Below are 24,556 nucleotides of genomic sequence, written 5' to 3'. Positions count from 1 at the left end.
AGACCATTGTACTACCAGTGAAAACTCTGTTGACCTCAATTTGGTAATCTCTGTACTGCAGAAACCTCCATTTTAACCCATCCAATGGATGCACAAACTGCTGGCGCTATGTAAATCCTGTATACTTATATTAATAATTCCTTTAGTTGTTCTGATTATTTTTTTAGTTACTAGTTTGGCTCACAGAGTTTCAGAAATGGCTGCTCTTTGCAGCTAAAAAATATGTGCATTTATTTATTTATTTGACTCTGTAAAGCAAGGGTCTTCAAACTTCCTAAACAGGGGGCCAGTTTACTGTCCTGCAGACTTTAGAGGGACTGGAAAAGGTCCCAGTGTCAGCGGAAAAAAAAAACAATGCACCATCTTTGGTGTCAGTAGAAGGAATTGTGCCCCATCATTAGTGTCATTGGGCCCAATTGTTAGCCTCATTGGGAGGAATTCTGCCCCATCCTCTGTGTCATTAGAAGGAATTGTGCCCCAAACTTGGTTTCAGTGGGAGGAGTTTTGCCCCATTGTTGGTGGCAGTGGGAGGAATAGTACCCCATCATTGGTGCCATTAGGAGGAATTGTACCCCATCATTGGTGCCATTGGGAGGAATTGTGCCACATCGTTGTTGCCATGGAAAGGAACTGTACCTCCTCACTGGTTTCAGTGGGAGTGAATTAAGCCCCATTGTTGGTATCAGTGGATGAAATAGTGCCCTAAGGGCCAGATAAAAGCAAGCAAAGGGCCACATCTGGCCCCCGGGTCGCTGTTTGGAGTCCACTGCTGTAAAGCATTGCACCAGTGATCAGCAGATTACTGGTGCAATGCAGGTCTCCTGCAAATCTGTTAGTGTATCTGTGTGCCTGTACATGCTGTATGGGCAAGCAGATACACTGACAAAAAGAATCAATGAACTAACACGGCGATCCACAGCACCATGGTAGTTCATTGAGAACTACAAGCCAACAACTGCAAAGGCAAGGCTTGTAGTTAATTCACACACAGAGCTGTTTGAATAAATGACGCGGCTCTGTGGACAGAGCTGTGTCATTTCAAAAAGCAGTGCCTTACCCCTCTGGGGAATGTAGTTCACTAAAGCTTCACAGGTTGCCACTGGAGTCCTCTTCCATGATGATCTCACGGAGCTGGTGGATGTTAGAGACCCTGCGCTCCTCCACCCACAGATGCTCAATAGGGTTTAGGTCTGGAGACATGCTTGGCCAGTCCATCACCTTTAGCAAGACAGTGGTCAACTTGGAGGTGTGTTTGGAATACTGCCCTGCAGCCAAGTCTCCGATGGGAGGGGATCATGCTCTGCTACAATATGTCACAGTACATGTTGGCATTGATGAACTGTAGCTCCCCAGTGCCGGCAGCAATCATGCAGCCCCAGACCATGACACTCCCACCGCCATGCTTGACTGTAGGCAAGACACACTTGTCTTTGCACTCCTCACCTGGTTGCTACCACACATGCTTGACACCATCTGAGCCAAATAAGTTTATCTTGGTCTCATCAGACCACAGGACATGGTTCCACTAATCCATGTCCTTAGTCTGCTTGTCTTCAGCAAACTGTGGGGTTTCTTGTGCATCATCTTTAGAATAGGCCCCCTTCTGGGACGACAGCCACACAGACCAATTTGATGCAGTATGTGGTGTAGGATCTGAGCAATGACAGACTGACCCCCTTACCACTTCAACCTCTGCAGCAATGCTGGCAGCACTTATACGTGTATTTCCCAAAGACAACCTAGGAATATGACTCTGAGCACATGCACTCAACTTCTTTGGTCGACCATGGTGAGGCCTATTCTGAGTGGAACCGATCCTGTTAAACCGCTATATGGCCTTGGCCACCGTGATGCAGCTCAGTTTTAGGGTCTTGACAATCTTCTTATAGCCTAGACCAGGGGTCTCCAAACTATGGCCCTCCAGTTGTTCAGGAACTACAATTCCCATTATGCCTAGTCATGTCTGTGAATGTCAGAGTTTTACAATGCCTCATGGGATGTGTTGTTCTGAAACAGCTGGAGGGCCAAAGTTTGGAGATCCCTGGCCTAGGCCATCATTATGTAGAGCAACAATTCTTTTTTTCAGATCCTTAGATCCAGAGAGTTATTTGCCATGAGGTGCCATATTGAACTTCCAGTAACCAGTATGAGAGAGAGAGCGATAACACCAAATTTAACACACCTGCTCCCCATTCACACCTGAGACCTTGTAACACTAACGAGCAGTGTTGGTCATCTTACTTTAAAAAAGTAATTAGTTGTTACAAATTACTTCTCCCAAAAAGTAATTGCGTTAGTAACTCAGTTACTACATTAGAAAAGTAATTAGTTGCTCAGCAAAGTAACTGTGACTCTTTTTTTTTTATATTCTAAGGGGTGGGTCTAGTATTACTGTAAGCAAGGGGCGCGTTCCCCCTGCACGTCTATTTCCCCTCTGTGCCCCCCTGCACGTCTATTTCCCCTCTGTACCCCCCTGCACGTCTGTTCCCCCCCCACACATATATCTGTTCCCCCTCTGTACCCCACTACATGTCTGTCATCCCCCCCACAAACATATATCTGTTTCCTCTCTGTACATCTGTCCCCCCAAACTCATGGATCGGATCGTTCCTCGGATCAGAGTCACGGATCAGATTATTTTTCGGATCAGCAGATAATAATTGAATTTGCAAAAACCTGTGAAAATTCCACCACCATATAATCCTCACTGTAATATCCACATCCCCTGTAATATTGGCTGAGTATGGATGGGTACGGCTGGGTACAGAGCAATCACATTGTAAACTGCCGACGGGTGCACCAAGATGGCAGTCGCTCCGGAGCTAGGCCGAAGCCGTGGCCTTTCCTAAGGCCGAGGACGCAGAGCGCTCCGGATCGCAGCCCGTTGCGCCCCTAGTGGCAGTAGATGTAATTGCGGCATTACGCCAATTACATCTACCGCCCCTGTGGCCGTAGATGTAATTGCGGTAACGCCGCCCAAGTAATGGGAACGGCGTTAACATAAGGGGAAGACTAATCAGTTAGATTACTCGTTACCCTCTAAAGTAATGGCGTTAAGTAAAGCCGTTTACTTTAACTCAGTTACTTCCATCACTGCTAACAAGTCACATGACACCAGGGAGGGAAAATGGCTAATTGAGCCCAATTTGGACATTTTCACTTAGGGGTGTACTCACTTTTGTTGCCAGCGGTTTAGACATTAATGGCTGTGTGTTGAGTTATTTTGAGGGGACAGCAAATTTACACTGTTATACAAGCTGTACACTCATTACTTTACATTGTAGCAAAGTGTAAGTTCTTCAGTGTCGTCACATGAAAAGATATAATAAAATATTTACAAAAATGTGAGGGGTGTACTCACTTTTGTGGGATACTGTATATATTACAGGTAATACCGCATTGGGATTTTCAGGCACATAGCGCTCGTTTCTAATTGTTGGTTTATTCCTAAATGTGTAAATAAAGAAAACAAAAGGGAAAAGGGGATGTAGGTTAGGGAATAGGGGATAAGGGACAGGAAATTAGTGAGCAACCAAGATGCCATAAATCAACTGCTAGTTACGAGTAATGTTTTTCCCTCATCTGAATAATTAAAAGCATTCCATAGGAGCCATGTTTTATTGTAATTTTCGTGTTGGTGGTGTGAGGAGAGGACTAGGTTTTCCAACGAATAAAGGGTTTATTGTTGTTCATGTTCTTCATAATTAGGTACAAGTTTCAGGGTTCAGGTTGACCATGAGTTCGACCCAAACTGTTCACAGTTTGCAGAACGGGCTAAATATATGGCCAGATTTGGTCAGTTCAAATACCTCTTGGCTTGTTCCAAATTGTAAACAAGCCAACATACATCTTAGGTGGTGTCAATGGCAAAATAAGGTCAGCCAGCATCATCAGCTGGTTTTAGTTAGTTATACTTTAATCTTTAATCTAGGATAGGGGTCTGGTATGAAGAAGTCCTTTATTAAAAAACAAAAACATAAAAAAAAATTACCATGACCCATGATGTACAGTACATCCAGCATCAATCGTGTTATCCAGTGATACAGATACATCACCAGCCATGAGAGCATGCCCTGTGCCAGGATAATCCCTCCCACATTCCAGCAGCACCCAGGAACTGTTATTTGTGACGGGGATCCAACTGACATCTTTATTTGGTCAATGCCATAATTCAGGATCCCCTGGCAGCTTTGTTTACAAACATAAGCAGACTGGGGATCAAAAATGTAATTTAGCAGTACTACGTTAGTTTTCAAATTTTTTAGGCTCCATTCACACTTGTGTGACTTGTCATGCAACTTTGGACAAGTCAATCCCAGGGTTTTCCGATGATAACTTCAAAGTAGTTCATGGTCCAACTTTCATGCAACTTAAGGGGCCAAAGACTTCAATGTTAACCTTCAAAAGTTGCATGAAAGTCGTACCTGAATGTTATATAATGCAACAGTCCATTATCACTGGTCAAAGCCAAAGTCGTATCCAAGGTTCACCCATCCAAAGTTGCACTCCAACGTCGACACAACTTTGAAGTCATACAAGTGTGTGACTGGACAATGGAGCCTTAAATGTCACTTTTTCTGGAATACATTTTTCAGGTGCAGGATCAAGGTATCCCCCAAGCATGTTATTAAAAAGAACTGTGTATTTTTCTTTAATCTTTAATTTCGTTTTTTTTAATTAGGCATTTGTCATTGAATAATTATGTATTATTAATGCTCCCCTTTAAGAATTATTAAAAGTTCCATTCCATGCCAAATAGTATTTTTTTTAAATGAGATTTTTTTTTGCCTTGGTACATGCCCCCATTCAGTGAATCTCTGTGCTGACAAATCAATTCTATGTTTAGAGGGATTTCTGGGTGCAAACAACAGTAAACTAGTATCCATACAACCAGAAATGATAAAATCATCAAATTTTATTGTGCAACATATCAACAGATGCTGGCAATAAAATGCCATTTGCCAGCAAATTTATACATTTTTTTTTCTTTGTAAATGTCAGTGCTGTTGCAGTACTTTCTGTAAATCACAGAGACACATGTGCTCTTTCACAGGAAGGGTTAGGACACCCCCAAGGCATGTTATTTAAAGATATTAGGTATTTGTAATGTTCATAATCATTGCCCCTGCTCATGTTTTTCAGGGCAGTGCCCACCCCCATGCTATTTTCATGACACCTCTTTGCCTATTTGCCCAGAAAATGGGCATTTTTAATTTGATATACAGTGGTACTTTGTATTACAAGCATAATTCATTTCAGAAGAATGCTTGTAATCCAAAGCACTCGCATATCAAAGTGAGTTTCCCCATAGAAGTCAATGGAAACTCCACAGTCTATTGTATGCAGTACCGCATATGGCCAGAGGTGGGGGGGGGGCGCAGGAGACACTCGGAAACTGCTTGGATGCACTTGAAAACACTCGTAGAGGCTAGAAAACACTCGGGAACGGACAGTTTCCGAGTGGCTCTCAGTGCATCTGAGCGGCTCCCGCACCTTTGGGCAAATGCGGTACTGCACACAGCAGAAGCTTGAATCCTGCTCGTTTTGTAAGACAACGCTCGCAAACCGAGTCAGGATTTAAAAAAAAATAATAGCTCATATTGGGAAACGCTCGTTAACCGTGTTACTCGCAATCCGTGGTATTACTGTATTTGGTTCCTATTGATTTCAGTGGGGTTCAGGTTCAACATTTAAACTTATTTAAAGTTCACTGAACAATGCCGAACCAAACCCACAGAAGTTTGGCTGATCCCTAACAAGCCTATTTTACATTTTGTCATGCCCTTGCTTTTCTTAGTTGTACAGCATAGGACACTCTTTTAATTATTATGACTATATTGTATGGCATTACATTCAGGCACTTTCATTCACAAAAACACAATCTGACAACAGCACAAGCCAGATACTTTACTTAGCTGTCTCAGACTAGTGTAGTATCTGACTTGTGTTGTCAGATTGTGTTTTTGAGAATGAAATCTCTCTTTTCTAGCTGTTTTGAACTGCATCCGATTCTCTTTTCCTCCAGTGTATCCATCCCCCACAGTTATGCCTTGTACACGTAGTCGGAAAATCCAACGGAAAAGGTCCGATCGGATTATAGTGTCGGAAAATCCGATCACGTATGGGCTCTATTGGACTTTTTCTGTCCGAAATTCCGACGGAAAATATTTGAGAGCAGAATCTCAAATTTTCTAACAAAAAAATCCGATCAGACTTTTTCCGATCGTTTGTAGATAATTCTGATTGGACAAAGTGCCACGCATGCTCAGATCAAATTACGAGAGCAAAGCTATTGACTAGTAGCCACTACATAGTCCCGTCGTAACGAACAAACGTCATCACGTTCCGAACGATCGGATTTTCCGAAAACTTTGTCCGACCGTGTGTATGCAACACAAGTTTTAGACAAAATCCGTTGGAAAAAATCAGACGGATTTTGTGATCAGAATGTTTGACTGTGTGTACAAGGGCTTAGAAAAAACCTCACAGGCACGCACTTAACCCTTTAATCGCCCCTATTGTTAATCCCTTCCCTGCCAGTGTCATTTATACAGTATTCAGTGCATTTTTTTAGCACTGATCACAGTATTGGTGTCACTAAAGCCGCGTACACACGGGCGGACTGTCTGGCCAACTTAGTCCGTCAGACAATCCGACGGACAGTCCGTCCTACTTTCGAATGAACGGACTTGACCACACACGGATGCAAAACAGTCCGTCGAAAGTTTGCGCGATGACGTGTACAGCACGTAAGACGGGACTAGAAATAGGAAGTCCAATACACAGCAATGCAACCTTTCGCCGTGTAAATCCTTTCTGAGCATGCGCCATTCTTAGTCCGTCGAACTAGCCTACTCACGAGCGGATTGTCCGCTGAAACCAAAGTCTGACGGACAATATTACAGAAATTCCGAAATACTTAGTCCGCCAGACTGCACGCTGAAAAGGTCAGCTGAAGCCCACACACGAGCGGACTGTCCTCTGAAATGTGTTTCGACGGACTAAGTTGGCCAGACAGTCCGCCCGTGTGTACGCGGCTTTAGTGTCCAATTTGCCTGCCGCAATCCCACTAAAAATCGCTGATCGCTGCCATTACTAGTAAAAATAAGAATAAAAATGCCATAAAAATATCCCATTAAATTGTAGACAAGATAACTTTAATATACGCTTATTGGGTTTTTTTTTCTTTACCAAAAATATGTAGCAGAATACATATTGGCCTAAATTGATGAAGAAATTCGATTTTTCACATTTTTTTTATTGTTTATGTATTATAGCAGAAAGTAAAGAATAGTGTTTTTTTTTATTCAAAATTGTTGGTAATTTTTTTGTTTATAGTGCAAAAAATAAAAACCAAATACCACCAAAAGAAAGCTCAATTTGTGGGGGAAAAAGGTCCATTTTATTTGGTTACAGCATCGCACGCCAATGCAATTGTCAATAAAAGCAACACAGTTTCATATTGCAAAAAATTGCCTGGTCGTGAAGTGGGTAAAACCTTCCAGAGCTGAAGTGGTTGATCAGTACAGTTGTTTGAAAATACAATACAAATACACTACAATACATTACATCACTTCCGAATTTTTATTCTGTCGCACGGTAATTTTCATAACTTTAGTAAACTCTTTAGTAAACTTAGTAAAGTTTCTATATGAGACTAGCATACAAAAAAACAAACAAACAATCTTTCTACCGATAATCTCATTTTGTATACCAGGCATTAGGGTGAAAACATTTACTTGTACTATATATATATGAAGAAGCAGTGTTTTCAACCTAGGATGCTGGATTTGGACTACAGAACACCTCACCCTCTCTTCATCCCTTCAAATAGGCGGAAGGTGTTCTGTAGTTCACAGAGAACTGGGGCTGGTAACACAGCTGGAGATTTCAGTGCAGCAGAGACAGAGTGGACATGACAGCACTGGCAGGATTAACATATATTTATTTTAACTTATCAAACAGATATAACAAAAAGCTTTCAATTATATGTTTAATAGACTAAGACCCCTTTCACACACACACACACACACACACACATCCGTTTTGACGGACTGCGCTTGTTCAGCAGGGATCGCTCCATTGAGCCGGCGGATGATAGATGATAGTCTCCGCTCACTGTGCAGGGACGAACCTGTCAGAGCCCCCCCCCCCCCCCCCCCGCTCTCCTCTATGGGGGATCGGATTATTACAGACAGCTTCTCCATTTTCATCCGATCCGCCAGACAGATGGAAAATAGGGTTTCCATCTATCTGGATTCAGCAAGTCGGAGCAGATGTCAGCGGACATGTCACCGCTGACATCCGTCGCTCCATAGACCTGCATGGAGTGTCCGTTCTGGTCCACCTAAAAAACTGACAGTTGGACCCGAACGGTTCTAGGGTTGCCACCTCATCCCTTTAAACCCAAACACATATGGATTACACAGGTTCTGAGGCTAATTTATTTCAGATAAGGCACCAAGTGAGTTTAATTACCACCTTAACCACCTCAATACAGGGCACTTACATCCCCTTCCTGCCCAGGCCATTTTTCAGCTTTCAGCGCTGACGCACTTTGAATGACAAATGTGAAATTTTTATCATTTTCTTCACTATGGAGCTTTCTTTTGGTGGTATTTAAATAATCATTCTTGGTTTTTTATTTTTTCCTAAGAAAAAAAAAAAAAAAAAAGTCAAAAAATGTTGAAAAAAAGATTTTTTTTCTTAGTTTCTGTCAGTACATTTTGTAAATAAGTATTCTTTTCCTTCACTGATGGATGCTGATAAGGCGGCACTGATGAGGCTGCACTTATGGGCATTGATGAGGCAGCACTGATTAGGTTGCACTTATGAGGGGGCACAAATATGCCTCACTTATGGGTACTGATATGTGGCACTGATGAGCACTGATGGGTGACACTAGTGGTCACTGGGCACAGATAGGCAGCATGGATATGTGGCACTCATGGGCACTGATAGGTGGCACTGATGAGGTTGCATTTATGGGCACTGATGAGGGGGCACAAATATGCCGCACTTATGGGCACTGATAGGTGGCACTGATATGTGATACTGATATGTGGCACTGAGGAGCACTGATTGGTGGCACTGGTGGTCACTGGGCACAGATAGGCGGCATCGATAGGTGGCACTGATGGGTGGCATTGATGGGCAGCATTGATAGGCAGCACTGACTGGCATCACTGATGACCACTGATTGCTGGCACAGATTGTTGCCAATTGTGGGCACTGGTTGGCACTGATTGCTGGCAGTGGCATTGCTGGTACTGGTGGGCATTTATTTGTAATCAGGCCACTGATGATCAGTGCCCTAATTACATCCCTAGATGTCCTCTGTGAGGAGATGCCACTGATCGACTCTCTTCTCACACTCTGTCAGTGTGAGGTGAGGAGCGACAATTACAGACATCTCCATGTTTACATGTGACCGGCTGTGATTGGACACAGCCAATCATATGGTTAGAGAGCCGTGGCTCTTTACACAGATCGGGGTCGCACCATATCCTACCAACATGGCACGGCCGTGATCGCCGCACTGCGCGCCCCCGGAGGTACGCGAGATTGGTCGTTCTGGGAGGCCGTCATATGACGTCCACCCAGAACGAGAGCTGGGCGGCAAGTGGTTAATCAGCCACAGAACCTGTGTAATTAATATGTGTTCGGTTTTAAAGGGATGAGGTAACAACTCTAATACAGTCCGCAGGTGTGAAAGGGACCTAAACGGGAAGCAAATAAGAGAAGATTATTGTTAAGTTTTACATTCACTTTAAAGTCAGTTAACACACGTATGTTTATATCTTTATAAATAGCTTCTGCTGGCATTATTAGATTTTATTATGTGTAGAAAACAATAGAGATAAAATAAGATGTTATGAGTGAAATAATAATTGCATGCAAAGCAATGACAAAGCCTTGCAAAATACAAGTACATACTAATCTTCAAATAAAAAAAAAAGCAACAAACAAAACAACACACATTTGGCCATCATTTTGAACCCATTTTCTTGAGCTGGTTAAAATAAATTCTGCTCTCATGTTGTAACAGGTGTAATTTATTACTTAAACATGGGTGTTTCCAGAGGGCCGTGCTGTCTTTTCACCATGGATTTTGGTGAGTGCTGTGCTCTTTTATTGCTCTGCTGTGTGCTCACGTCTTTCACACATAATTCTGTGGGCAGCATAAAGATGTGTGAACACTTCTGTTTTTCCTTTTATGTTCTGTTCTGCTCTGTGACCACTAATGTGCTCCATCAAGTGAGTTCCTTTTATGACTTTCAACCTTTGTATGTATTTAAAGTTGAGGTGATTGTAGCCGTATTAGTTTAATTGTGACAGAGAAATTTGTGTACTGTGTGATACTTTTTGTGTTTGCGCTAACATACAATTTTTCAGGACAAGCTTTCGGGGTATGTCCCCTTATACGTGGGGGTGTGTGTTGTTGTGTTTTTTTTTTATGTGAATCGCCACTGCTTGGACCTTAACCACTTGCAGACCGGACCATTTTGCTGGTCAAAGACCAGACCACTTTTTGCAATTCGGCACTGCGTCGCTTTAACTGACAATTGCGCGGTCGTGCGACGTGGCTCCCAAACAAAATTGACGTCCTTTTTTTCCCACAAATAGAGCTTTCTTTTGGTGGTATTTGATCACCCCTGCGGTTTTTATTTTTTGCGCTATAAACAAAAATAGAGCGACAATTTGGAAAAAAAACGCATTATTTTTTACTTTTTGTTATAATAAATATCCCCCAAAAATATATAAAAAAACATTTTTTTCCCTCAGTTTAGGCCGATACGTATTCTTCTACGTATTTTTAGTAAAAAAAATCGCAATAAGCGATTGATTGGTTTGCGCAAAAGTTATAGCGTTTACAAAATAGGGATAGTTTTATAGCATTTTTATTAATAATTTTTTATTATTTATTTTTTACTAGTAATGGCGGCGATCAGCGATATTTTTATTTTTTTATTTTTTTTTGTGACTGCGACATTGTGGGGGACCCATCGGACATTTTTGACACATTTTTGGGACCATTGTCATTTATACAGTAATCACTGCTATATAAATGCAGTGATTCCTGTGTAAATGACACTGGCAGTGAAAGGGTTAACCAGTGGGTGGCAGTGTAGGGGTGTGTTACTAACTGTGGGGGGGTTGGGCTTTCATTTAGTGAACACTGATCTCTGCTCCAATCACATGGAGCAGAGATCAGCGTCACTAGTTGCTAGGCAGAATGGAGAAATGTTGTTTACACAGCATTTCCTCCATTCGGCCGCTCCGTGAGACGATCGCGGGGATGCCCGCGGCGATCGAGTCCGCGGATCCCGCGACCGGACTCACGGGGGTCCCGACCAGCGCGGGAGTGCGCCGCTGGCGCCGCGCTCCCGATGGCAGGGCGGCATTGAATATTGGACGTACCTGTACGCCAATATGCCTGCCCGTGCCATTCTGTCAACGTACATCGTCGTGCGCTGGTCGGGAAGTGGTTAAAGGAGGAGACATGCCCCAAAAGCTTGTCCTGAAAAATTGTATGTTCAAAACAAAAATAAACTTAAAAAATATCACGGATAGTACTCAATCTTCTATGTAGTTAAAGGAAACCTGTCTGGAGAGACATAGAAAAAAGCTGCTGTTACTGACCTCTTCATCTGGAAAATGCTAGTTGCCTTGCTGTTATTCAAGTCTTCATGCTTCAATACCTGTGAATTCCCTTCCCTTCCCCCCCCCCCCCCTTTTTTTTTTTTTTTTTTTTTTTTTTTTTTTTTTTTTTTTTTCTCCCCTCCAGGGGCCCATCGTTAATTTTGTCCAAGTTTTTTGACTAATCCTAGCACACCACCTTTAAAAATGCTGCTGCAAATATTCAGTACGTTGTAATTCCTGTTTGTACATTAAAATTAAAGATAGATGCTGTTGGCAGTATAGATCGTTGTAGGACTTCAACCCTACTTAAAGTTTATGTAAAGCACAGTATAAACCCAATCCCTAAAATCCTAGTTTCAACTGATTGCGAAAATCTTTAATCTTTAAAACTCTACAATTTTCAGTAAAAGCTCTGGTGACTTTGTCATGAAGGTTTTTCTGTTAGTGACATGGCCCTGTCCCTGCCTCCCAGTTGTGCTCCTATGTTGTCACAAATTGGTGAAGGGATCCTTTGGACACCCCACCAATTTACTTATTGCATCCAGAGCCTGCAGCGGCCATCCCACATATACTACTTTATGAAATGGGGGCCCTCGCCCAAACTTGGTATGATACGCTTTCCTGGGTGAACAAGACCTCTCTTCTTTAAACTTGCATTTTGTATAGGGAGATGAGGACCGGTGACACTGGACTGATGTGGACATACATTGAGTCACAAAGTTGTAAGAACTCGTATCTGTTTTATTTTAGTTTTTACATTGTCAGCACAACCTCGTGAAAAATTGGAAATGGACATTCATTTTATTAATAAGGTTGGTATTAACTTTTATTTATTTTATTTTTTTCTGCATAACTTTTAGATGGACATAAAGCTCAACTCAATAAGCCATAATGACCACTATTTGCCCTAACAATTGTATTTTGATTTGTACAGAATGAAGACAGGTTAGAACACCTGTCAGTTTTTTTATTGTTGTCTATGTCTCCTGTTTGGGAGAATCGCCCTCTTAGTCCCGTTTTATCATCACCAAGAGTGAAAGTAAAAAAACTCCAAATTTTGGGTTGCCACCAGTATAATAAGGCCCCTTTCACACTGGTGCTTCTTCAAGAGTAAATAAAGCACATGAAAGCTATTCCCCTATCTATGTAACTGTTCTCACTGCAGGTGCGCTGTGCTATGAAAAGTCCTGCATGCTGCCCCAAAAAAAAAGCTTGCCAAAAAGGTACCTTTTGATTTTAGGACTCCATTCACACCTAGGCGTTTTGAATCGCGTGATTTTGACCACTGTTCCATATGTTTGCATTAGTTGTTAATGGCACCCCAATCGCGGTGCGACTTTTGTGGTGATACATAGCGCTGCAATGCGCAAAGTTTGTTGCTCGAAAAAATGACCAGGAGCCTCTTTTGGGTGACGGCATCGCATGTTGCGATTTGCTGCGATTGCAGTGAGATTTATTGTGGCAAAATCGCACCGCGATTGGGGTGTTTTGGAATTGTGGGCAGAATCGATCAAAACGCCTAGGTGCGAATGGAACCTTGGTCAATGGGAACAAACTTAAAAGCAGATCAGTGTGTAAGGGCCCTAACAGAGGGGAAATCTTCTAATGTGACAACCAGGGATTTCCTCTCCCTTCCTATGGACAGCAAGTGAAGGAAAAGTATCTGCCTGTATTTTTCAGCTTTGAGGACCCAATTGTTCCTGAACAAATCTCCAAGCCGATTTGCAGAAATGCAGCCCCAAACTTGCAAGGAACCTCCACCATGCTTCACTATTGCCTGCAGAAAATCATTGTATCACTCTGCAGCCCTTCACAAACAGCGGGTGCTCTGGACTGATTATTAATATTATTCACAATTTATATAGCGCCAACAGTTTATGCAGCACTTTATAATGTATAGGGGGGGACAACACAATTGCAGTACAGTTCAATACAAAAGGTACAGGAGGGCCCTGCTCGTAGAGCTTACATTCTAAAGGGAGGGGGGGTGATACAAAAGGTAATGGCTGCAGAGAATGATTTGATGGGGGTGGCTCGGGTTAGATGGGTATGGGATAGGCTTCCCTGAATAAATTGGTTTTCAGGGATCTCCTAAAGGTGGACAGGATAGGGGCTGATCGGTTATACTGGGGCAGGAAGTTCCAGAGGATGGGAGAGGCTCTGGAGAAGCCTTGAAGGCGAGCATGGGAGGAGGTAACAAGGGAGCTAGAGAGCAAGAGGTCCTGGGAGGATTTGGGCGATATCTACAGATGAAGTTGGTGATGTTGTGAATGGCCTTGTATGTTATGGTTAGAATTTTGAATTTGACTGAGCCTAAATAACTTTTTGTTTTTTCAAATTATTTTTAGGGATAAACATAATCATATATTTGACTGTAGCAAAAGGCAGTTTGTCTGTGAAGGGCTGGAGAGCAGTATGATTAGTGTCTGCAGGCAACAGTGAAGTATGGTGGCAGTGCCTTGCAAGTTGGGGCTGCATTTCTGTAAATAGAGTTGGATATTTGGTCAGGATCATTTGTGTCCCCAATGCTGAATACCAATACAGGCAGATCTTTATCCATCGTGCAATATTATCGGGGAGGTGTGTGATTGGCCCCAGATTTATTCTGCAGCAAAACAACAACCCCAAACATACAGCCAATGTCATTAAGAACTATCTTCAGCATAAAGAAGAACAAGGAGTCCTGGAAGTAACAGTTTGGCTCCCACAGAGCCCTGATCTCAACATTGAGTCTGCCTAGGATTACATGAAGAGACAGAAGTAGGCTGCCTCAAATCCACCCACAGAAGATCTGTGGTTAGTTCTCCTTCTAGATGTTTGGAACAACCTACCTGCTGAGTTCCTTCAAAAACTGTGTGCAAGTGTACCTAGAAGGATCAATGCTGTTTTGAAGGCAAAGTTGCTCACACCAAATATTTGATTTGGATTGCTCTTCTTTTAATTTACTTTCCATTTTGTTAATTGATAAAAAATAAACTAACGCTTCTATTTTTTTATTTTATTTTTTTTGCATTAATTTAAATAATTTTTCACACCTTGTCCAACACTTTTGCACAGTGCTGTACTTTGCCAATCCTATGATTACTTAAGACATATGCATGCATAACTGCCTTGCTGAGAATGACTTGATATTTTCATTTTCTCTTTACACAATAGGAATTAATTGAGGATGAAGCCTTTAAAGACATTACAAACCTAGCAGTTAAACTGGATAAACTGAAAAGTAAGTGACCTTCAGCTTAAATATTTATAGTTAATAATAAAACTAATAAGTGTCCATAAATTATCAATGTCATATTTGCAAATGGCCAATAATGTCCATAAACATATGAACTCTTTCACCTAGTAAACATTCATAAAAGGTGCGAAGCAAAACCGATGACAACCTCTTTTTTAAGATGAAGCTTCATGCAAACTTTTATTAGCTGAAAACTCTTCAAGTGTAACATCCCAATGCTTTCCTGTGCCCAGGAAACCTCAGGTGCCAATACAAGTGAATGACCTATGTGGCTGTGCTCATAGCAATCCCTTCGGCATTACCTGCACACGGGTGTATAGCATATTTCTCTGAGCCACTCTCACATTCAGTAACACACAGTATGTGAGGGTAAATGCAGAAGCGATTGGCATTTACAAGAGTATGGGCGTTCACCTGTATTGGTGGCTGTACGCAGCGCCTGTAGCTCCATGGGCTCAGAAAAGCACCAGGGATTTTTTTGGTATAGCAGTTTTCGGCTAATACAGTGCCTTGAAAAAGTATTCATACCCCTTTAATTTTTTCCACATGCACTATAGACACTACAGTGAAAACGTTTTGCCTGTGTAGGACCAGCAAACCAGCTCGCCTAAAATTTTCAGGCAGGGGTTTTCAGGTTCTTCTGGCCGACACACAAAAGGTGAGGAAAGAGCTTTCATTGAAGGTGTGGCACCTAAACTGTGCCTTAAATCCTGAGGTCATGCGTTTGCATCCCAACCAAGCTAGCACCCTGCATGTTTCACTAGTGTTTTGTTGTTATAGGGTTGATGGCCGGATGGTGCCTGATGGTCAAATCACCTGTATGCACTTGATATAGGAAACTAAACAGGGGATCTCTGGGTTTTAATATCAGGGGGTGGCCCCCTGTATGGCATCATGGAGGGTTAAAGGCCTTCAGGTGACCAGACCCTAGTAAGATGCACAAGTCGGGGGCGTGGCTTGGCTGGGTCCGGAGATGGCCGCTTAAGTGAAGAGCTCCCGCACTCTGAGGACTGAATTCTGCTCCTTTTGGGGAACGGCTGCACCTTACCACCATGGGTAAGTCGAATAGGAGTACCTCAGCCTCCCGGACACCGAAGGAGACCGGAACGCAGCTCGGCCGCAATATCCCCGAGCTGTTCCGCTCCCTCCGCTCTGATAACCACGAGGCTGCGCAGGCCTCAGGCCCTTACTCTCCGAGTCACGGCTCGGACTCACTGTCGGAGGAAAGAGAATCCCAAAGCAGGCGCTCGACACCCGCGGTGAGCCTCTTTGACCTGCAGAAGGTAGCTGCCGACATTACTAGCAACATCACCAGTACTCTCTCGGCAGCCATTCTCGACCTTAAGACAGACATTCAGGCGGTGGCTACCCGACTAGATGACGTGGAACAGACCACACAACTACACACCGCTGCTATAAAACAAGTGCAACGCACGTATGATTCCCAACTTGCCTACCTATTTGACCTTCATCGCCAGGTCGAGGACCTTGATAACCGGGGACGTAGGCACAATGTGAGAGTCAGGGGGGTACCCGAGAGCCTGGAGGCCGGTTCCCTGCCACAAACAATATGTGCCATCTTTAACGATCTGCTGGATCGCCCGGCGGACTCGCCGATCGAGATGGAGAGGCTCCATAGGGCCTTGCGACCCCCACCTCGTGATGGGGAGCCCCCCAGAGACGTAATATGCTGTATTGTAAACTTTCCACTAAAAGAAGAAATACTACGGAAGGCTAGGGAAAGGGGCCGGATACTACATAATGGTACTGAAGTTAAGCTTTTTCAGGACCTTTCCCCAACTACCCTTCAGAATAGGAGAGCTCTTCGCCCTCTGCTGGACCAACTGAGATCACGCAACATTCCATACCGGTGGAAGTTCCCATTCGGCCTCTCGGCGGCCGCCAGGGGTCGCACCGCTATTCTACATTCGCCGGATAACTTGGCAGCCTTCTGTGAACAACTTGATCTACCCCTGACGGAGCTTCCGGACTGGTGTGCTTTCCATTTCCCGTCGGAACCATGGCGACCGGTGTCACACAGCCCTTCTCCGAAAGCACAGAGACACCGCTCAAGGCGTCGAGGACCGGATCATTTTTCACCCGAGGCTCATGCATCCCGCCGGGATCCACAGCACCGCACACCGGGACCTCCTGAGACCCCTCACAGGGATCGCTAGGAAGCGCGAGTTGTCTCCAGGTCCATAAACCTTGCCTGCCTGTAAGTGCGTACTAATGACTTTTGCTGTTGATCTGTGCCTGCTTGTTCTAGCCAGCCCTTTGTCAACCGAGATGGTGACGTTATCCGCTTAACCCTAGAGGCCACGCTATCCTGATCACAAGGCTGTTAATAGTACTTTAACTCATAGTAGCACAGAGAGACTAAGGTGATTGTATGCACAAGACCCCTTGAATGTTGCTTAAGACTCCTGAACTCCCCACTGAGCTGAAGCCAGCTGACCTCATCCCATTGCTGAGCAAAACCCTTCCATATCTGCTGCCATTAAGATATTGGTTCCAGTGAAACTACACAGGCTGGCACAGGCCGCAGTCACTGGCACACAGACGGCCGCGATCTTGCAGAACAAGCACTGGCATGGATTGGGCCCGCCCCCTTTTTTATTTTTTATTTTATTTTATCCTATTTTTCTTTTTGTTATTTTTTTTTCTTTTTTGGTCTTCTTTTTTATTTTATTTTTTCTCCCCCCTGGTGCTATCTTTATATGTATTCACTACAGAACTCTGTGTTGTATGCTACATGGACTGAGCCCCTTTTTTCTCTTTATTTTTTTTTTATTTTTTTTATCTACGAATTCCTGTTCATATATAGCTACACCTGCTTATGTGTAATGGAGCTTTTGGGTCTTGCATACCCCATGGATTGATGATGCAATGGTGCTTGAATGTTGCCCCATCCCACACCTGCAAGCACTCCCATATTGGGGTACACCAATAATATTGTACATCTAGCAATACAGGCCCATTCTGGAATAGATCACAGGTGTAAAGGGCTCCTCTGGCCTACATGCAGATCTACACACCAAAGCATTATCAACCTATGGATGTGTTTTTTTTTTTTTTTTTTTTTTTTTTGTAAGGGGGAAAGGGAGGTGAAGGGGGAAAATAAGTCTGAGTTTTTTTTTTTTTTTTTTTTTTTTGTTTATCTTCTGGCTGTGGGGGAGGGATCTCGGCTACAGGGCCCCTGCCTTGATGAGGAGGAGAGGGATTGAGAGTCCTAATGTTTTTTTTTTCCTTTTTTTTCTTTTTTTTTTTCTTTTTTTTTTTTTGGTATACTACGGTGATAACCTCCCCTACGCCCCCTATCCTACTAGCTGTAGTACATTTTAATTTCTAAGAGATCTCTGTATAATCTCGGATCTGGACCCGTTGCCCCTGTCCCGAAAGCCCCAGGATCGCTGGGCGAGGACACTCGCTTCCCTCCAGAGCCATGTTGACTGGTTCAGCCGAGCTCAGGACGGACTTGATTGTTTTCCCATGAACGCATTTGGGTATATTACCCGCCCCCCCCCAAGACTCCACTCCAGCCCCACTACTGATCCGGCTGAAACCCCCCCCCCCCCCCCTTCTTTTTTCGTTTATTTATTTTTTTATCTTTATTTTTTTTAGTTTTACTCTTTCCCTTTGCAGGGGCCACTGGCTAGACGATGTTCTGGGGGTTAGAATCAAACCTCCTCTTGAGAGCAGTTAATTGTCGCAGTATAGTTTTCCTCTTGCAATTTATTGTATGACACTTGCAGGCTGGTAATAATGGTAACAATGTTGATCAAATTTTTTCTGGTTTTTCCTTTTTTTTTGTGCCTTGCTTTTTGTACTGAAAGTTTTGGGTGTATCTTATATTGTTAAACCTGGTTCCCCTACCCCTCCCTGTCTTACGCCCTGTTGTTCCCCACTCAGCTACTGTTCTCTAGCTCCTCTAGAGTGCGGAAGCAGATGTGCCCAGTCATTCTCGGTGTTCCCCTGCAGCGGATCTACGAAACTGGACCGCTGACCCTCCAGCACCTTTTCTCTCAGGTGGAGCGGTGTTTCCGTCTCCACCTCTGGTAACCTTCTTTGATCTACACCTCGTGGTGCTCACGATCTTTTCCCCCCCTCTTTTTTTCTATCTTTCTTCTCTCCCATTTTTTTATTTATTTTCTCTCTATCCTCGCCCTTTGGGTCATCTCACTCTTTCTGTTTCCCCTCCCCTCCTTCTTGTCCTCACTGTCTTTTCTTTCTCACTCTTTCCTCCCCCCCCCCCCCCCCCCCCCCCCCTTCTTTTTTCTTCTTTTCTCTCTCTCTCTTTTAACCTTCCTCCCCTTCTCTCTTCCCTTCTGATACCTGCCCTACCCCTTCCCCACTAGTCACACTTACCCACCCCTCAGCACAGCCACCTCGGTATAGAGAGGCACTTCCTTATACATTGAACGAGTGTCCATAGAAGCTCGTAGCTTTACTCTTGAATCTCCTCATACCGTGCAGATGGACCCGCAACGTCGCGGTCCTCTCTCGTTGAAGTGTGTGTCGCTCAATGTTAAGGGTCTAAATGTCCCCGAAAAACGATCGCAGGTTATGTCCGCCCTTACTAAACACAAAGCTCAGTTTATTTTTCTGCAAGAAACCCACTTCCGCTCAAATTCCATTCCCAAGCTCACTAACCATGTTTACCGCACAGCTATCCACTCCTCAAACCCCTCCGCAAAAACTAAAGGAGCTTCTATCTTAATATCCAGGCACGCACCCTTTCAAATCTCAGACTCGCTAGTAGACCCGGAGTGCAGGTTCGTGTTTATTAAAGGCCGTTACGCTTCAAAACCACTAACATTAGCGAATATTTATGCCCCGAATGAACGTCAAGTCTCTTTCTTTAGAAAGCTTTGTGACCTTCTACACTCTTTCAAGGAAGGCATAGTCCTCCTTGGAGGTGACTTTAATGTCCCACTGAACCCGGACATTGATACCTCATCTGGCACCTCCTCACTGCCCTACCGGGCCCTCCGACAAATTAAACTACGGCTACAGGACCTAGAACTACACGATACATGGCGTTTGTTGTTTCCCACGGTTAAAGACTACACCTTCTATTCCAACCCATTCCAAAAATATTCCCGCATTGACTACTTTTTCCTCTCTCAACCTGACCTGACATGCCTTACACATTTGACGATAGAACCAATATACCTGTCGGACCACCACCCTATTACGGTTTCCCTGACCTTTCCAGACTCAGCCCCGCGATCTAAAACCTGGAGATTAAATTCTGCATTACTCAAAGACGTGGAGTTTGCCACACGCTTAGAATCCCAAATCCGGGAATATTTTTTAGACAATGCCCCGTCAGTTGCATCCCCAATCACTCTGTGGGAGGCACACAAGTGTGTCATACGGGGGGAGCTATTAACACAAGCAGCGAAAGTCAAGAGAAATCACCAGGATTCTATACTAAAACTAATAGACAGAATTAAACACCTGGAGGCCTCACATAAACATTCTCAATCACAGCGCTCCTTACAAGAACTGTCTCGCACACGCTCCCTGCTGCTGGAGGAGTTGGGGAAACGCACAAGACGTCGCTATGTTCTTCATCAGAGAGTCTTTTACGAGCAGGGCAATAAGTGTGGTCGACTATTAGCTAGAGTAGTGAAAGCTTCTAGACCCTCCAACACCATACACCAGATCCAGAGTCCACAGGGCACACCCTGCTTTAAAAATGAAGACCTTGCAAAGTGTTTTGAGAATTACTACAAAAAACTGTACAATTTACAACCCACCACCCAGAACCCGAGTCGGATAACTGAGAGGACAGTGGCCATTAGGAATTTTCTAACTCAATACTGCCCAAATGCTCTCTCAGGTGAACAAGCTGCAGACATGGAGCGGCCTCTTTCCATGGAGGAACTCCAGACCGCATTAAAGCAGATGAAAGCGGGAAAAAGCCCGGGCCCTGACGGGTTTACGCTACAATATTACAAATCCTTTTCCGCCGTACTGTCACCACAGCTAATAACTACCTTTAACGCTATGGCAAACCCTAAGATCTCAGTTGGACGCATGCTAGAGGCCCACATTACGGTTATACCGAAAGAAGGAAAGGACAACACACGAGTACAGAACTACAGACCCATTTCCCTCTTGAACGTAGATATCAAAATTTATGCCAAAATGCTAGCGAATAGACTATCCCCACTTTTACCCAATCTTATCTCTCTGGATCAAGTAGGCTTTGTCCCGGGAAGGGAGGCTAGGGACAACACTATCAGAGCCCTAAACCTCCAACACTCAGGGTTTCTTCCTGTCTCTAGATGCGGAGAAGGCGTTCGATAGAGTGGCCTGGGATTACATGCACGAGACCCTGAAGGCAGTGGGCCTCCAATCTCGCATGCTAGCTCATATCTCAGCGCTATACTCTTCTCCGAGTGTGAGTGTAAGAGTTAATGGCCACCTATCGAATGCCTTCTCCATAGGTAACGGAACACGCCAGGGCTGCCCCTTGTCCCCATTAATCTTTGTTCTGATATTAAAACCCTTCCTCAATAAATTCAGAGAATCCCGATATAAAGGGCCTCTGGATACAAGATAGGGAATACAAAGTAGCTGCCTTTGCGGATGATATTCTGCTGTCCCTCGCCTCCCCCCTTACCTCTATTCCTAACCTGCTGAAGGAGGTAGAACATTTCGGAACCCTGTCCCACCTAAAGATTAATTATGCGAAATCCCATGCCTTAAATGTCTCCCTACCCGTAACAGAAGTAGCACAGTGTCACGAATCCTTTCCCTTCCTGTGGAATCAGAAAGCCATTCTGTATCTAGGCATTCAAATCACAACAAAATTGACTAACCTATACAATGAAAATTTCCTGATAGCCCTGAAAAAAGCCCAGCAAGACCTGAAGGATTGGGGGAACCTTAATGTCTCATGGTTCGGCAGGTCAGCCCTTTTGAAAATGATAGTGTTACCTCGACTCCTATATCTTATCCAATGCATCCCCATCAGCCTCCCAGTATCCTTCTTTGCAACATACAAGTCAGCATCATCATTGTTTATATGGAAGAATTCCCCGCCGCGCATTAAATATACACGTTTAACACGCCCCAAACTCAGAGGTGGTATTGGGCTACCAGACCTCTATAACTATTACTTGGCGAGCCACCTTACTCGACTTGTCGATTGGCGCATTCATGAGGCGGGTAAGCTCTGGGTGACACTGGAGAAATCTTTTACGCATTTCCCCCTTAGGTCCTTACCCTGGGTTCCCTCCCGACTTTGGCCTGTAGAGGTCGGGGCACACCCAATCATCTACCCATCTTTAGAAGCCTTCAGAAAGGCAACAAAATCAGCTGCGCTCTCCTCTGTGCCCGGTCCCCTGACACCCTTAAGGGGGAACCCCGGCTTTACACCGGGTATCTCATCCTCTTTTCTTAAACAGGCGTGGCCACAGGAGGAGATCCTGGCTCATCAGTTCTTTGCCCGAGGAGCCCCTCGCTCCTATGAGGATTTAGTAGCGACGTCCCCCTCCAATTCCTTTCCATTCTGGATATATAGACAGATCCGACATTTTCTTTCCACTCAGGCGACGACAGAGACTTGGACAAGACGCTTGACTCCATTTAAGTCGATCTGCACGCGCCTCCCCCCCCCACAAAGACACCTGATCTCCGGTATCTATGAGATACTTATGGATGAAGTCCCTAGTTATCCGGACCCAGCTCGTGTAGCTTGGGAACGTGACCTTCAGGTACCTCTCGCAGACGATAATTGGGCCCTTATCAATGAATACGTCCATAAGGGATCTCTTAATGTTGCCATCCAGGAAAACTGTTATAAGATTGAAACGCGTTGGTATAGGACTCCTTCACTTCTACATAAGTTTTCCTCCTCCATTCCAGATACATGTTGGAGGTGTAAGAAGGCGAAAGGAACCATGCTCCACATATGGTGGGAATGTGAATGCCTCCAGCCATTCTGGAAGGAGGTGCATGAGCTTATTGCCCACATAACCACTTATACTTTAGATTATTCTCCAGCACAGTACCTCTTGCACCACACCCACCTGACTAAATCTGAGTACTATAAGTCCCTCGCCATGCACATGGTAACGCGGCGAGATTATGCATCCCGGTGCACTGGCGAACTACACACACTCCAACAATAGGCGAATGGTTTGTGAGGATTTCCAGGATAGAGGAAATGGAAGAACTAGTCCATATTTCTCAGGAACGTATTCAAAAATGGGCCTGCTGGCTCCACTTTAAATCTACGCAACGCTTTCAGACTTATGGCACTTGAACATTAGTTGTGGCCAGAATATACCGAGGTGGTTGGCCCGCTCTGGATCATGTATCCTATGGGCATAAGACCTTGATAGCAATTATGCCTTACATTCCCCCTTCTCCATCCCCCTGTTTCTTTTCTTGCTCCCTATTCTCCCCACCCCTCCTTTCCCTCTTCTTTCAATATTCTTCCCCCCCCTCTTTAAAACCTATCCTCCCTTCCTGCTCGTACACCCCCCCTTCCCCCTTTCTTCCCCCCCCCCCCCCTTTTCTTTTTTTTTTTTTTTTTTTCTTTCTTTTTTTCTCTTTTTTGCTTCTTCATTCCTCACTTACTCTTCTACCTTTTCTCCTACTAAGTATGACAACGTAAACCCCCTTCTGGTTTTGAAATGTTAAGAGGGATTTCCAACGGGCTTAATATCCACATCATTAGCACACTCCAAGCCGCTGCCCTGAAATCTCTGCAGATGATGTTTCTTGTTTTCTGTTCTGAACGTATAAACTGTTATGTGCAAAATCTAATAAATAAAAAATTCTTTGTGGAAAAAAAAAAGATGCACAAGTTTCTAGAACACTTGTTAAGAAGTGGGAGAAGACCTGGATGGTGAATCCAGTAGACCCTCTCATTACAAAATTTCTCTGGAGGAGGTGGTTGCAGGAGCATAAGAAAGAGGGGGGGGGGGGGGGTACACTCCTTCTCCATGACCAGGAATAGAGCAGTGGAAAAGGTGCGTTCCTGTTCATTAGGTCAGTTTGAAGCCGGGGAAATCTAGGGTCCAGCTTCTTGGAAGGCTTTGGTTCAGTACACTCTGCTCGCTCCAGACAGTTATTTTCCACAGATCCAGACTTACCGGCCTAGTCCTGGGAGAAAGAGGGGTATTGTTGGATTCCATGCTCAAGAGAATGAACTTTTCTGAAAGGGGTGTCGCGCATCTCAGAATATTGTCTGATGCATTAATGCATGGTCAGTAAGAGGACGGGCAACCCACCAAGTGATGGGTAATGGACAGCATGTCCAAGACTGTGCGATATCCCTCCCACAGGGGGCCTGTTCTTTTTGTCCTGGGCCGGAGGCGATTCCTGAATCGCTTACCAGACAGGAACAGAGCCCTTCATGTGAAAATAAGGGGCACTAGATCTCATCTGGTGATGGAAGTTATAACTAAACTCAATGGAGTCCTCTTGCAGTTGCAGGCACTTCCATAGGAACCGTCTATAGGGCGGTTAACCCTGGGATCTCTGGTTTCCTCCAATATAACCTCTTTGGGCCTAAACCAGTAAAGACAGCGCCTAGAGGCGATTCAGTTCGCATTGTGCGCTATACAAGTATTTCATTCATTCATTCATTCATTCAAAGGGTTGGCATTCCTGGGTAGATGCTGTCGCTCAGAGCTGGCATTTTACCCAGGC

The 24,556-nt window shown here is 44.2% G+C and overlaps 1 protein-coding gene across 2 annotated transcripts in view; it reads left to right on the top strand.

Moving 5' to 3' along the window:
* The first annotated feature begins 10,089 nt into the window (after nt 1–10,089).
* Nucleotides 10,090–24,556, top strand: part of LOC143927031 (allograft inflammatory factor 1-like) — a 30,308-nt gene continuing 15,841 nt past the window's right edge. Inside the window, exons 1-3 of one of the 2 annotated variants that reach the window (XM_077451012.1) lie at nt 10,090–10,114; nt 12,394–12,455; nt 14,800–14,866. In XM_077451012.1, coding sequence (XP_077307138.1) covers nt 10,105–10,114; nt 12,394–12,455; nt 14,800–14,866 — 139 coding nt within the window. In that variant the 5' untranslated portion in view covers nt 10,090–10,104. Of the gene's footprint in view, nt 10,115–10,217; nt 10,258–12,393; nt 12,456–14,799; nt 14,867–24,556 lie in introns of those variants that run through there. The other variant, XM_077451013.1, reaches the window with a different exon arrangement.

The sequence above is a fragment of the Lithobates pipiens genome, unplaced genomic scaffold (genome assembly GCF_037356315.1).
Source record: "Lithobates pipiens isolate NorthernLeopardFrog02 unplaced genomic scaffold, aLitPip1_a1.2 Scaffold_23, whole genome shotgun sequence".
NCBI classification, from domain to species: domain Eukaryota; kingdom Metazoa; phylum Chordata; class Amphibia; order Anura; family Ranidae; genus Lithobates; species Lithobates pipiens.
This window is presented reverse-complemented; position numbering and strand designations above follow the sequence as displayed.